Source organism: Bubalus kerabau, chromosome 10 (genome assembly GCF_029407905.1).
Source record: "Bubalus kerabau isolate K-KA32 ecotype Philippines breed swamp buffalo chromosome 10, PCC_UOA_SB_1v2, whole genome shotgun sequence".
NCBI classification, from domain to species: Eukaryota; Metazoa; Chordata; class Mammalia; order Artiodactyla; family Bovidae; genus Bubalus; species Bubalus kerabau.
The window spans coordinates 81,054,311-81,068,401 of record NC_073633.1 but is presented as its reverse complement, the minus strand read 5'-3'; the positions used below and the strand labels follow the sequence as shown (position 1 = coordinate 81,068,401).

The 14,091-nt window shown below is 38.5% G+C and overlaps 1 protein-coding gene across 8 annotated transcripts in view; it reads right to left on the bottom strand.

Moving 5' to 3' along the window:
• The window catches only part of SYNE2 (spectrin repeat containing nuclear envelope protein 2), a 327,458-nt gene that overhangs the window by 273,283 nt on the left and 40,084 nt on the right, over positions 1-14,091 (bottom strand). For 6 of the 8 annotated variants that reach the window (XM_055538301.1, XM_055538305.1, XM_055538307.1 and 3 more), the window contains exon 2: positions 738-866. In XM_055538301.1, the coding sequence (XP_055394276.1) occupies positions 738-816 (79 nt within the window). In that variant the 5' untranslated portion in view covers positions 817-866. Of the gene's footprint in view, positions 1-737; positions 867-1,396; positions 1,538-4,259; positions 4,303-14,091 lie in introns of those variants that run through there. The other 2 variants (XM_055538303.1, XM_055538304.1) reach the window with 2 other exon arrangements.

Genomic DNA, 14,091 nt, shown 5'->3' with positions numbered 1-14,091 from the left:
CAACAAAGGTAGAGTCTAGTGATTAATGAATTTTCAAAATACATAACAAAGATTGCCAAAAAGCATGAAAAAAATAGACAGTACTCACATAAATTCACATATAATTCATGTGACTGGAAGTTCATTCACTTTTAGTATTACTGTTTTTCCTTTTTATTAGGACAAAAATAGCATATTACATTTAAAAGAGGATTTACAAAAAGATGTAAAATAAGTGTAAACAATGACAAGTGAACTATGATTAACTATTTAATTTTCATTGCAAAAAAAACACATGCACTGAAGAGTAAAAAACCAAAATACCAAATTCCTTTTAGGTATTCCTTATTTTCCTAAGCAGCTGAGATAGCAATAAAGATACTGAAGTATACTTAAAGCTTCTACAAATGGAAAAATACAGACATATGTATACATTTTGGGCTTCCCTGGTGGCTCAGATGGTAAAGAATCCGCCTGAAATGAAGGAGACCAGGGTTTGATCCTTGGGTCAGGAAGATCCCCTGGAGAAGGCAAGGCTATGCACTCTAGTATTCTTGCCTAGAGAATTCTATGGACAGAGAAGTCTGGCAGGCTACAGTCCATGAGGTTGCAAAGAGTCAGACACAACTGAGCGACTAACACAACAACAACATGTATAGATTTTACCATAACAGAGACAGAAAGCCATACAATTTGTGAACAGGTGACAGTGAGGTTTGCATAGTTGCCATGGGGTTACCCCAACCAATCTTAATTACCTTGCAATGAAAAATGGAGATCATCAATGCCCAAGGAAACCTGTTGGTCTTCGGTGGGAAGCACAGGACTAGATGCCATCCTTTGACTCAGTGAGATTATATCATGTTCATCTCAGTTAAAGAAGTGAACTAAAAATAGAAGGGATAAATGCTCATTAGTACTCTGCAGCTCTGCATTTCCAGTAAACATGCACTGTCAGAAAACAACAGCAACCAGAAATCGCCCTCCAAAAGAATCACAGCTTTCTAGTGAGTGTTTGCTTAGTTCATGAGGAACAAAGTGACTACGCCTTCTTTTCTGAATCATAATCAAGATTTTGCCCTATGATCTATTCAGGCCCTTCAGAGTTGCGGGCAGAACTCCACAAGGGCTAGCATTGTGGAATCTGTACTACCAGTGAAAAGGAAAGCTACACAATTACATTCTGAAAGTTGTCCAGAGGATGTAAAGCTGACACAAACTGATATCTTAGGTCTTTGTATTATATTATTATCCTCCACCTATAAGGATTTTAAAACTTTCCATTTAACTTACTTCCTTTTCTGCTCCATGATGGTTGTCATTTACTAAAAACAATAAGAATTGGTTCTGTGTAGTTTGCAATGTGAAACTAAAAATACTGTATGAAAAAGAATGTTTTCATGGGTTACCTACTTACTGAGTTATTTTCCCAAGTCCTTATTTTTCTCCAGTATTCTTGAGTTTCTCTTGTGGCTCAGCTGGTAAAGAATATGCTTGCAATGCGGGAGACCTGGATTCGATCCCTGGGCTGGGAAGATCCTTTGGAGAAGGAAAAGACTACCCACTCCGGTATTCTGGCCTGGAGAATTCCATGGACTGTATAGTCTATGGGGTAGCAAAAAGTCGGACCCCACTGAGCGACTTTCACTCTCACTCGCTCTCACATTTTTTACTCTACCCCCACTTTGACTCTTAAGAAATCCTTCCAGTAAGAGTAATTCTTACCATCAACGTTTTAAAAGTACTGCTTCATGTATGTGTATGCTATTACTATCCTGGGGGCTGAGAATAAATCATTGACTTCTCCCATTCAGATGATGACTTTCTTATCAAAATAAACCTAACCAAATATACAAGAAGACAAAATGTATCAGGATGGAAAGAGGGATGGTTAAGTGTACAGATACGTAATCAACAAAGTATAGAAAACCAATAATGGCAGAATCTTTGTGTTGAACACATGAGTATTCACTGTTAAATCTTTCAACATTGATGTATATTAGAAATTCTTCATAATAAAATGTTGAGGAGGGGAACTAAAAAATAAATAAACCTGAGGCCAAGAGCTAGATACAATCAATCATATCTAATAAACCACTTTTTCAAAATAACAAGAACAAAAATCATTAAATATCCAAGAGTTGAGCCAGACTTCAAAAATCTTTCAATCCTGTCTTCCTACTCTGTTTATCTAAAGCTCCTTTATCATCTCTCCCATGCATCACTGTTGTTAAAGATTTTTACCTACCAAAGAAACTATGCTTATTAATTAATAATTAATTTGTTTTATCCTCGGAAGTAAGACGAATCAGAGTCTCCCTGAGGTAACATTGTTCCTATGTTGCTGCTGCCGCTAAGTCACGTCAGTCATGCCCGACTCTGTGTGACCCCATAGACGGCAGCCCACCAGGCTCCCATCCCTGGGATTCTCCAGGCAAGAACACTGGAGTGGGTTGCCGTTTCCTTCTCCTGTTCCTATGCTAAGTTGATACAATTCTGATTGAAATAAAAAGCTCCTTGTTAGTTCTGGCCAGTCTGTGCAGGCTGATGATTGATAAAGGTACAAATGTCCTCAGTTTTTGATGTACTAAAGACCGCCCCTGCCTCTTTCCATACCGAAAGCTCCTGAACCCAAAGTGGAAAGAAAATACTTCTTCATGATGACAGGAGAAAACCTGAATTCCAGAATCAATTTCCTAATGGCACCTGCTATTCCACGCCAGGGCTATTAAATAGAAGGACAATAGCAATAGTAGCAAACACACATACAGCAGTTACTGTATAGAGATACTGTACAGAGATAGTTACTTATATAGAGATACTGTTCTAAGCACAACTGTATGAGTTAGGTACGGTAATTATCCCATATTTGAAATGACAAAACTGAGATGCACAAATGTCATAAACATACCTTCCCAACCCAGGGATCAAACCCAGGTCTCCCACATTGCATGCAGATTCTTTACCAGCTGAGCCACCAGGGAAGCCCTGTCCGTGGACATACCGTACTAAATGATGGAGTTGAGATTTGAATCCACGTGGTTTTGGTTTCAGAGTTCATGCTCTTAGCTAAAACAGGTTGGTACCTCATATAGCTAGCTTTGTTGTTCAATTGCTAAGTCGTGTCCAGCTGGTTGTGACACCATGGACTGCAGCACACCAGGCTTCTCTGTCCTTCACTATCTCCCAGAGTTTGCTTAGATTCATGACCATTGAGTCAGTGATGCTATCTAACCATCTCATCCTCTGCTGCTCTCTTCTTTTGCTTTCGATCTTTCCCAGCATCAGAGTCTTTTCTAATGAGTCGACTCTTTACATTTCATTAATTCCTTCTTTCACTTACTCAGCTAGCATTTATATATGCTATGCACTGCTCTTAAGGAATTCAATCTTTTGAGAATGACAAGTGAACACATATTGAAAGAATTTTTCTAAGAAATGTATGTAGAAGGTGCTATGGAAGCAAAGGAGAGGGCACATCCCATCACATGAATCAGAGACAGATGTGATACCAGCAGTGTACTTAATATAAAACAGCATCTCACTCCAAATAGTCCTGTAAGCATTATTAGGCTAATATAGGGGTATTAATAAGAATGTCTCTGAGAGCTACTCATTGCCATTCAATATTAAATAAATATAAAATATCAAATGTAGGAGAAAAAACTTAAAAACAGAACCACAGACAGCAAATTGATAACCAGAGAATCAAGAAAATGTTCCTGTGCTAGACTGGCATGTAGGATCCACTGTTTTCTATCTTAAAGCCATAGGAAAAAAAAGTATTTGTAAAAAGAAAGTATAGACCTTAAAATTAACTATTTGTCTCAGACATTTCTGTTTTTAACAGTGAAATTTTATTAATGAACAAGTCAATAAAATGTAATAATTTTTACGAATTTTTCTAGGGTTTCTAAAAAACGTAAATAAAAAGTAAAACCAGGGAACTTCCTGGTGGTCTAGTGGTTAAGACTCCGTGCTCTCACTGTCAAGGGCCTGGGTTGGAGTACAGGGGCCTGTGGTTGGGGAACTATGATCCAGCGAGCTGGGGTGCAGCCAAAAAAAATTTTAGAAAAAAGAAAAAAGTAAAACCAAGCTATGAAGGTGGAATCAATTACAAGTGTTAGATTACTGATCCAAATATTGTTTTAGTACAATTATTTATCAAAACATGCTACAGAGGTCAGGAGGATCTGACTGAAGACAAGGTATGATGACATTTCCAATGTAATTGTTTTGGGTGAGAAACAGTTAACATCTCCAGAGAGGAATATACTTACTAAATGGGGCTCGTGAAAAACTGGAACAGAATAGAGAAGAAAAGCTTTGAGAGATGTCTCTGGATCCAAACTGAGAAGCTAGAAAGAGTATGAGAAAGGGAAAGCAGAAAGAGGAATGAGGCTGGGCCAGGTACTCAATGAGTCACAAGTGTCTATCAGTTAAAATCCAGAGGGCCATCCTGCCACTTGCCTTCCCCATGCGGAGCACAAAGGCCGCCTTCATTGGTGGGATTACAAGACAAACGCGGTCTCTTCCCATGCAGTCCTCATGGCCTTACTTTTCCTTTTCAGATAAAGGTTACAATTATGTAACATCACGGTTCGGAAGGAAAATAATGAATCATTTTCAGGGACACACCAGAGATTAGGTAAAGAATTCATGCAGTGGCATTGAAGACTCAAAGATCAAGTAGAAGCATGCGAAACTGTATTTTTAAAATCCATGTAAATTAATGCATGTGCTTTTATAAATGGCATAAGCTATTTTAAAATGACTGTGGTTTGCTTATGCAATATATCTTAATATGCATCCGGTATCTCTAAAACCTCAAAACACTAGAGCAGTTTCCTTTTTAAAGAAATCTTGGTTTTTACTTCAGATTAGTATGATTAGAATTTTTACAACTCAAAAGTGAAATCTGAATAGAAATCTTTTTCTAATTGATGGAGTTATTAGTGATTTTTATTAAATATTTTCTTCCTTTCACTTATCTGTATTTTTAAAATTTCAAGTGATGAATGCCTATTTCTGCTGCAATAAGAAAAACGCTTTTATTTTGATGAAGTGACAAGCGAGGAATAAGGTATTACTTAGTTCAGGGTCGGTTCTCCAATCCATTTACTATGAAACTGTATATCTATAGCTTCATAATGAGAAAAATACTCTCTTGACACAAATGGGATATTAGAAAAACTCTTGAGTTTGTCAGAAATTTGTAGAAAGGATTGCTGAAAGTCCTTTTGGTAGTTCAAAAGGCTTCGTTTTCCATTATTATGCAGTTTGCTAATGAGCCCTGCTGTTCTAACAGCACTGAAAAAAGCACAGTCAGTGGGGAGAAAGGGACTTTTATGTCATCTTCAAAATTTGATCGGAAGGTGTATGTACCAGAGCAGGACATGTTAAGTACATGTAGGTAGTTCTTTAACAGAGTGGTTTAAATGTCAACATTTTCCCTGGGGTACCTCGCTGTTCTGTTTTTTGTTCTTTCAGCTGCAGCATGTTATTTATGGTCCAGCTAGGAATTGTAATGGATCTCCCTTTTGTCAGTTAAGATATCGAGCTTGTCCTAGCAGCTGACAATTATTAACTCCAGTCTGCCTACAAGCTCACAGAAGAAAAGTTGATGACATATTTGCAATAAGTTCCTTCACCTTTTTCCCATTAACTTTTCCTAATTCTGTTATTACTTATCTTTTCATCTTTATTTAACCAGAAGCAATTGATGCAAATTACCAGATCCATTGATTTTTAAGGCCCACTCTCCTATCTGCTTTCAGATACTATTTTTCTAATGACCAGCACAAAATGCCGGAATAATCCATCTTAATTATCCACCACACTTTTAGAAAACAAACATGTAGCAGTTCTCTGGATATGATATTGCTACTTCACAACAAAGCAGTGTCACTCACCAGCCAATACCAACTGTGCTGCTAAACCACCCACTACCACCATGATAACTCTGAGCAAATGTAGCCACCTTCCTGAGAGAGTCTTCTGTTGGCCTTGTGAAAGTTGCTCAGTCATGTCTGACTCTTTGCGACCCCATGGACTATACAGTCCATGGAATTCTCCAGGCCAGAATACTGGAGTGGGTAGCCTTTCCATTCTCCAGGGGATCTTCCCATCCCGGGGATTGAACCCACATCTCGCACACTCGAGGCTGATTCTTTACAAGCTGAGTCACCATGGAAGCCCCAGCCAAGTCCCAAATGCTCTGAACTGCAGTGTCCACCGCTACAGAAAGGGAATAATACACATTTTACGTATTGGATTTCAGTGAAGCACATGAAACTTAAAACTACAGCAGTAACTAACATCTACTAAATGCTTACTATGGTAGATGTGCTACAGTATATAAACAGCATTTACTGCAATCCAGGAAATGACTTTATCCAGATTAGCCCATTTCTTAACTGGCAGTAAAAATTAAAAGCTAATGACAATATAAAAATGAAGAGTAAAAACACAAGGATAAAAACCTCCAATGCTATAAAACCTGATGTGTGAAATCAGCACAAATCTAGAAAGCATGCATTCAGAGAGTAATTGTTTTTCATTTTCATCGGCCTATTTTAACCTAGAAATTCTGCCCTAGTACTCCACAATCCAATTTTTAAAGCTCATCATCCCCCCAGCAAAAGTTCCCTGTCTTTGTTACTACCATAATACCAGTCTCCCCAAAAACCTGAAGAGATCTTTAAGTTGTAAGTACTGGCAGTGGTTTGGGTTTTTTTCATATATATATTAATTCCTTTTGCCATCACCTCTGCCCATGATCCCATTCTGCTGTGCTTAGTTGCTCAGTCATGTTTTAGAATTCTTTGCAACCCCATGGACTGTAGCTCACCAGGTTCCTCTGCCATCTCCTCCTCCAGGGGATATTTCCAACCCAGGGATCGAACCCAAGTTCCCACATTGCAGGCTGATTCTTTACTGTCTGAGCCACCAGGGAAGCCAGACCCCATGACTTTGTTCCTGAACTGCTGCCAAAGATTCCTGGCTTTTGTATTAACTCTAGCTTCTCCACCTGTATCTCTGAAGCATCCCAAAGAAGTCTAGGATTGGTAGTGAGATACTGCAGAAGTTGAAGATGAAACACAGGCCTGAAAATGAATGGAACTGAGTGTGCTGAACATCAAGACTGGAGCAAGATTTCAGACAAGTGTACACAACAACAGCAGGACTCCAAGCCCTCACCTACCCCACCTACTTCATGAGCACTGGCAGATGGACCTGCTCCCCAAACTACTTGCTCTACCCACAGGTGGGATTTCAGAGGATCCTTTTCCAGAGAAAGTGAAGCCCTTAGAAAAGACCTTTGCTGCTGCTGCTGCTGCTGCTGCTAGGTCACTTTAGTCGTGTCTGACTCTGTGCGACCCCATAGACAGCAGCCCACCAGGGCTACGCCATCCCTGGGATTCTCCAGGCAAGAACACTGGAATGGGTTGCCATTTCCTTCTCCAATGCATGAAAGTGAAAAGTCAAAGTGAAGTCGCTCAGTCGTGTCTGACTCTTAGCAACCCCAGGGACTGCAGCCTACCAGGCTCCTTGTCCATAGGATTTTCCAGGCAAGAGTACTGGAGTGGGGTGCCATTGCCTTTTCCAGAAAAGACCTCTAGAGACTGATATTTTGGGTTCCTCAATAGGAAAGTCAGTTCCATGCCAAATCATGCTACTATGATTTTCCACTAATTGGTTTTATCATCCTTCACTCTTGAATGATTATATTACCAAAGATCACCAGACATTTAAAGAGAGCCTCCAAGAATGAAAGAAAGAGATCGAAACAAACACAAAAGAGGAACCTGGAAGAACCAGCAAGTGTAGGAAAGAAAAGAAAGAAAAAACGAAATTGGTAATTGAATTTTTTTAGAAGTGACACCATAAAATGAACTTTATTTTAAAGCTGATAAAAGCTATCAATATCAGTTGCAAACAGAATCAACATTTTTCCATTTTTCTCCTTCACATGACAATGCACTATATAACAGGAGATGTATTTTAAAGTTTTGTTCTGCATGCTGACACATTTCACTAGCTCTTTCTTTAACCATTGATTTTTAACAATATCAAAGCAAAAGCATATTCTATTAGACAAAATTAATTTTGCAAAGCCCTTGTGAAATTAGACTTAGTCTTGCTTATAACACTCACACTTACATATGCTGAAATGGAAAGCAAAATGCAAGAAAATGACCTTGGCAGGAATGAACGTATAAAGATTTTAATCGAAGCCCTCTGAACAAGCACTACCATTTGTTCTATTTCTTCCAAGAGAAAAGTCAATTCCATTGTCAGTGAAACAAAGGGCAATATCACACAGAAACTCAGAATGAATCCACAATTTCCTAGGAATCTGAAAATTACCAAGGCAATTTTCCTTTTTAGGATCAAAAGACCACAGAGTTAGTAACAGTGAAATGGGCAGCCATAGCAGAGTTCCGAGCAGAGAAGAGATACAACCGGACTTAAACTATCATTTGGATTGATGTGTGGAAACAAAATATGGGACAAGGAATGAAGCAGGGAGACTAATGAAAAGATTATCATAGAACAGATGGACAGAGGAAGGCACAGATAGATAATAAATGAAAAAGCAAGCGTGGTAAAATGTTAAAGGTGGAACCTAGGAATTAAGAATATGGCTATTTATATAAAATTCTTTCAAATTTTTGGATGTTTTATAATTTTCATATTAAAATGCTGGGAGGAAAAGGTTATTACAGTAAGCCAGATGATGATGGCTAAGACGGAGGCTGTATAAACAGAAGGAATAAGTGGTCATTCTAAGTATATGTTGAAGATGGTGCCAACAAGATTTTCTGATTGATTTGATGTCACATGTGAGAGAAAAAGATGAATAAAAAATGACTCCTAAATTTTTGACCTAGGCAACAGAAAGGAGGAAGAGGCCATGAGTTGAGCCAGACAGAGAAGGCTGCAGCTGGAGCAGGTTTGAGGGCAAAGCAAAATTTCCAGGTTTGAAATATCAGATGTACATCAGACATCAGCTCTGAACCCAGATGATTGTGCATACTCCATTTTTTTTTCAAAGTAAATGTTTCATGTCCCATGGGAAACTCAGTCAACAGGATCAACTCAGACCAGGAAGATGGAGTTTGGCAAGACAATAAGACAGGAACAGTGTACTATGAAAAAAAAATTTAAGTGGTGTATTTTAAAAGATCAATAAAAGGGTTAGAAAATTAAATAAGGACATCTCCGATAAACAAAATGAAGAAAAATAGAAAAAAAAAATAGAAAATTTAAAGGGCCCATCCAGTGGCTCTAACATCCAAATAAGAAAACAGAGGGAGCAAATTATCAAAGAAGTAATGTAGGATTTTCTAGAACTAAAGAACAAGTATTATAAAAGCACAATGAGTGGCCAAGAAAATAAAAATTTTTAAAGACTCTCAGCAAAACACATGGTTGCAAAATTTCAGAATAGCAAGAGTAAAGAACTTCCCAGAGTATAAAAACCATACCATACACCAAGGAAAAAGAATCGGAAGAGCATCAGACTCTTTATAAGTCATGCTGGATGACAGAAGACAGAAACATCTTAAAAATTCTGAGAAAATCTAAACATAAGAGCTTAAACTATAAAACTTGTAGAAAAAAACATAGGGCAGGGGCTTCCCTTGGGACTCAGCAGTAAAGAATCTGCCTGCCAACACAGGAGACAAGGGTTTGATCCCTCATCTGGGAAGAGCCCACATGCTTCAGAGCAACTAAACCCATGCACCACAACTACTGAGCCCAGGGAATCGCAACTACTGAGCCCACATGTCTCAACTACTGAAGACCACGCATTCCAGAGCCTTGCTCCTCAACAAGAGAAGCCGCCACAATGAGAAGCCTGTGCACCACAACTGGAGAATAGCTCCTGCTCACTGCAACCAGAGAAAAGCTTGTGGAGCAACAAACACCCAGAACAGTCATAAGGACACAAATAAATAAGATTATTAAAAAAAAAAAAAAACACTGAGCAAAAGTTTAATGACATTGGATTTCACAATGATTCCTTGGATATGACTCCAAAAGCACAAGCAACAAAAGAAAAATAAATTCAACTACAATAAAATTTAATTTTTCTGTTCCTCAAAGGACACAATTAACAGAGTAAAAAGGCAACCCATGGGATGGGAGAACATACTTGCAAATTATTTACCTGATAAGAAATTAACATCCATTATATATAAAGAACTCCCCCACATCAACAACAACAAAGTGAACAACCCAATTAAAATGGGCAGCAGTCTTGAGCACAACATCATTAATCATAAGGGAAGTACAAACTGAAACTACAATGAGATACCACCTCAAACCCATTAGGATGGCTACTATCAAAAAGAAAAAAGGTAGAAAATAGCAACTGTTAGCAAGAATGTGGAGAGATCAGAACCCTTGGCAGGAATGTAAAAATGGTGTAGCTGCTATGGAAAACAGTATGGCAGTTCCTTAAAAAACTAAAAACAGAATTACCATGTGATGATCCAGCAATTCCACTTCTCGGTACATACACTAAAGAATTGAAAGCAGAATCGCAAAGAGATTTTTTTTTTTTTACACTCATATTCAGTTCAGTTGCTCAGTCATGTCCGACTCTTTGTGACCCCATGAATCGCAGCACGCCAGGCCTCCTTGTCCATCACCAACTCCCAGAGTTCATTCAAACTCATGTCCATTCAGTCAGTGATGCCATCCAGCCATCTCATCCTCTGTCGTCCCCTTCTCCTCCTGCCCCCAATCCCTCCCAGCATCAGAGTCTTTTCCAATGAGTCAACTCTTCGCATGAGGTGGCCAAAGTACTGGAGTTTCAGCTTTAGCATCATTCCTTCCAAAGAAATCCCAGGGCTGATCTCCTTCAGAATGGACTGGTTGGATCTCCTTGCAATCCAAGGGACTCTCAAGAGTCTTCTCCAACACCACAGTTCAAAAGCATCAATTCTTCTGCGCTCAGCCTTCTTCACAATCCAACTCTCACATCCATACATGACCACAGGAAAAACCATAGCCTTGACTAGACGGACCTTTGTTAGCAAAGTAATGTCTCTGCTTTTGAATATGCTATCTAGGTTGGTCATAGCATAACAACTTTCCTTCCAAGGAGTAAGCGTCTTTTAATTTCATGGCTGCAGTCACCATCTGTAGTGATTTTGGAGCCCCCAAAAATAAAGTCTGACACTGTTTTCACTGTTTCCCCATCTATTTCCCATGAAGTGGTGGGACCGGATACCATGATCTTCGTTTTCTGAATGTTGAGCTTTAAGCCAACTTTTTCACTCTCCACTTTCACTTTCATCAAGACAGCAGCATTATTCACAATGGATAAAAGGTAGAAGCAACCCAAGTGTTCATACATGGGTGAATGGATAAACAAAATGTGGCATGTATATACAACAGACTGTTATTCAACTTTAAGAAAGAAATTCTGACACATACTACAACACGACAGCAAATTTGAGAACATCATGTTAAGTGTAATAAGCCAGTAACAAAAAGATAAAGACTGTATAATTCCACTTATATGAAGTCCCCACAGTACTCATATTCATAGATACATAAGTAGAATGGTGGTTGCCAGAGGTTGGGGGAGGGAGATGTTAATTGTTTTAATTAACTTTTAATTAAATTTAGCTAACCCATTGTTTAATAGGTATAGCCTTTCAGTTTTGGAAGATAAAGAGTTCTGGAAATGTATGGTGGTAATTGTTGTTACACAACAATATGAATGTACTTAATACCACCAAACTATACATCTAAAAACAGTTAAATGGGTAAATTTTATGTTATGTGTATTAACACAATTTTTAGAAATCAGATAGGAAGTTATTTTCAACCTACAGTCTATATCCAGCTAAAGTTTTAATTAAGTGTTAGGGTAGAAAACAATCATTTCTTGACATGCAAAGCTCCAGAAACTTTATTTCCTATGCTCTGGCTCTTAGAAAGCTGCTAGAAAAGGTTACTCCAACAGAATAAGAAAGTAAAATAGAAAGAGGAAGGGAAGTGTTCCAACAAAATAGAAAACTAAAGTAAACATGGAAAAAACAGAGTAGATACAGAACAGAAAGAATAAAGGGAAGTTCCCAGGATGACTGCCACGCAGCAGATCTGAGCAGGAAAAAGCAGGATTCTAGAAGAGAGGGCCAGGGTGGGAGCTACAGGGAGGGTGAAATAGAAAGAGGGGACGTGAAGACAGGAAGAGGTGAATGGACAGAGGAAGGAGCACAGACTGATGACTGAGGGAAACTGAAGAACCGTCACAGTGAGGTACTCACTTTGGGTATTAAGCTAGAACTGGAGGCTGGTGGCAGAGGGTATTTGAATTAGTGATTTGTCACTAATTAGTGATTTTTGCAGCTCCCCATAAGACAGAGTTCCAATTTGGGGTCTGAGAATCACAAAGCACTTATGATTTGCACAGAAAATTCCTCTAGATAGAAATGCTGAGAAGTCTGGAAGAGAAGGATAGAGGGAGCTCTCAGCAGATGACCTCATTTTTCTCAGGAAAATAAGATGTCAGTTCATCTCTTGGGTGTGAGGGAGCTAGAGTTGTGTAGGGTTCTTAAGAAATGAAAGGTGCTTAAAACAGGCCCTAGTAGAGAACAGGAGCAAACCGAGCAGACAGACACACAAGAAGCTGGAGGGCACTGAAGATGCACAGAGACTGGATCAGCACCAGCGGCAAATGGACCCAAACATAATTTTGGTTGCAAGGATGTCCCAGGAGCACACAGCATCTGACTGATGCTCAGATAAGAGGAGCAACAACTAGTGAACCTCTGCCGATTAAAAAATGCTCTAAAATTGCACACACAAGGACTTATCTTCAAGAAGGTTCAATATATGTAACAGAAAAAATGGAAACAGTTGAATCCCATCAATAGGAGAGTGGATAAACTATAGTTGATTCATACAAGGAAAGACTATTCCGCAGCTAAAATGAATGACCAGTATCAGCAAGGTTATACATTAAAACTAAAATGTTGAAGACCTACTATATAGCCCTTGGAACGCTGCTCAATGTTATGTGGCAGCCTGGATGGGAAGGGAGTTTGGGGGAGAATGAATACATGTATATATATGGCTGAATCTCTTCGTCGTTCACCTGAAACTAATAATATCACAACATTTGTTAATTGGCTATACTCCAATACAAAATAAAAAGCTTTGTAAAAAACTAAAATGTTGGGGGGTAGGGGCAGAAAAAGTGCAAAAGGACTGATACACTATGAAGCCATTTATGTATTTCATATGAAACACATGAAATTTTAAACACACACATATGTATATGGTAAAAAAACAGAAACATGCTGGGAAATGACACCCACCCATTTCAAGGTGGAGGGCAAAAAAGTGAGAAGGTAGGACTTCAGCTCTACAGTTAATGACTCATTCTTCTAAAAAGTTAACATCTAAGTAGGAAGTACATTGTATATGTTAGAAACAGTCATTCATTTTTTTTCCCAGACCAAACTTTTAGTTATTTTCTTGAACAACAAATTAAATGAGGATTCTCTAAAACATGTATCCTAACTGATTTCCTCTTCTCGGATCATTTTACATTTGCAGATTTTAAACTATTCTGCCATCTGTTGACCCATTATGAATCAAATAAGTTATTAATAAAGTTTATAATAAGTGGTAAATATGATATAAAACAAAACATCATTAAGAAATATTCACTGTAAACATTTTTAAATTGTAATAAATTCTTCTTAGGTTAGATAGGAGAGGTGTAATGGTTGAAAGATCCCTAGATGTAGAATTGGAAGAACCTGGAATTCTACTGAGGTTAGACAGGAGAGATGAAATGGTTGAAAGAGCCTTAGACGTAGAGTTGGAAGAACCTGGCCCTGGTCCCAGCTCTGCCACCGACCTCATGGCCTTGATAAATCATCAGCTTCTCCAAGGTCCCGTTTCTTCATCTGTGAAATGATTCTGTTTGAGCCAACTCATAGGCTTTCACGTTCTTGCCAAAGAATCTAACCCAAAGTTCTCTGCTGTGCATTTAAAAACTTTGGATTACAAGAAATAATATTCCTGGAGGAACGTTTGAAAGACTGAACACTCTCCATTCCTGGATGTGGTCTTTGGATC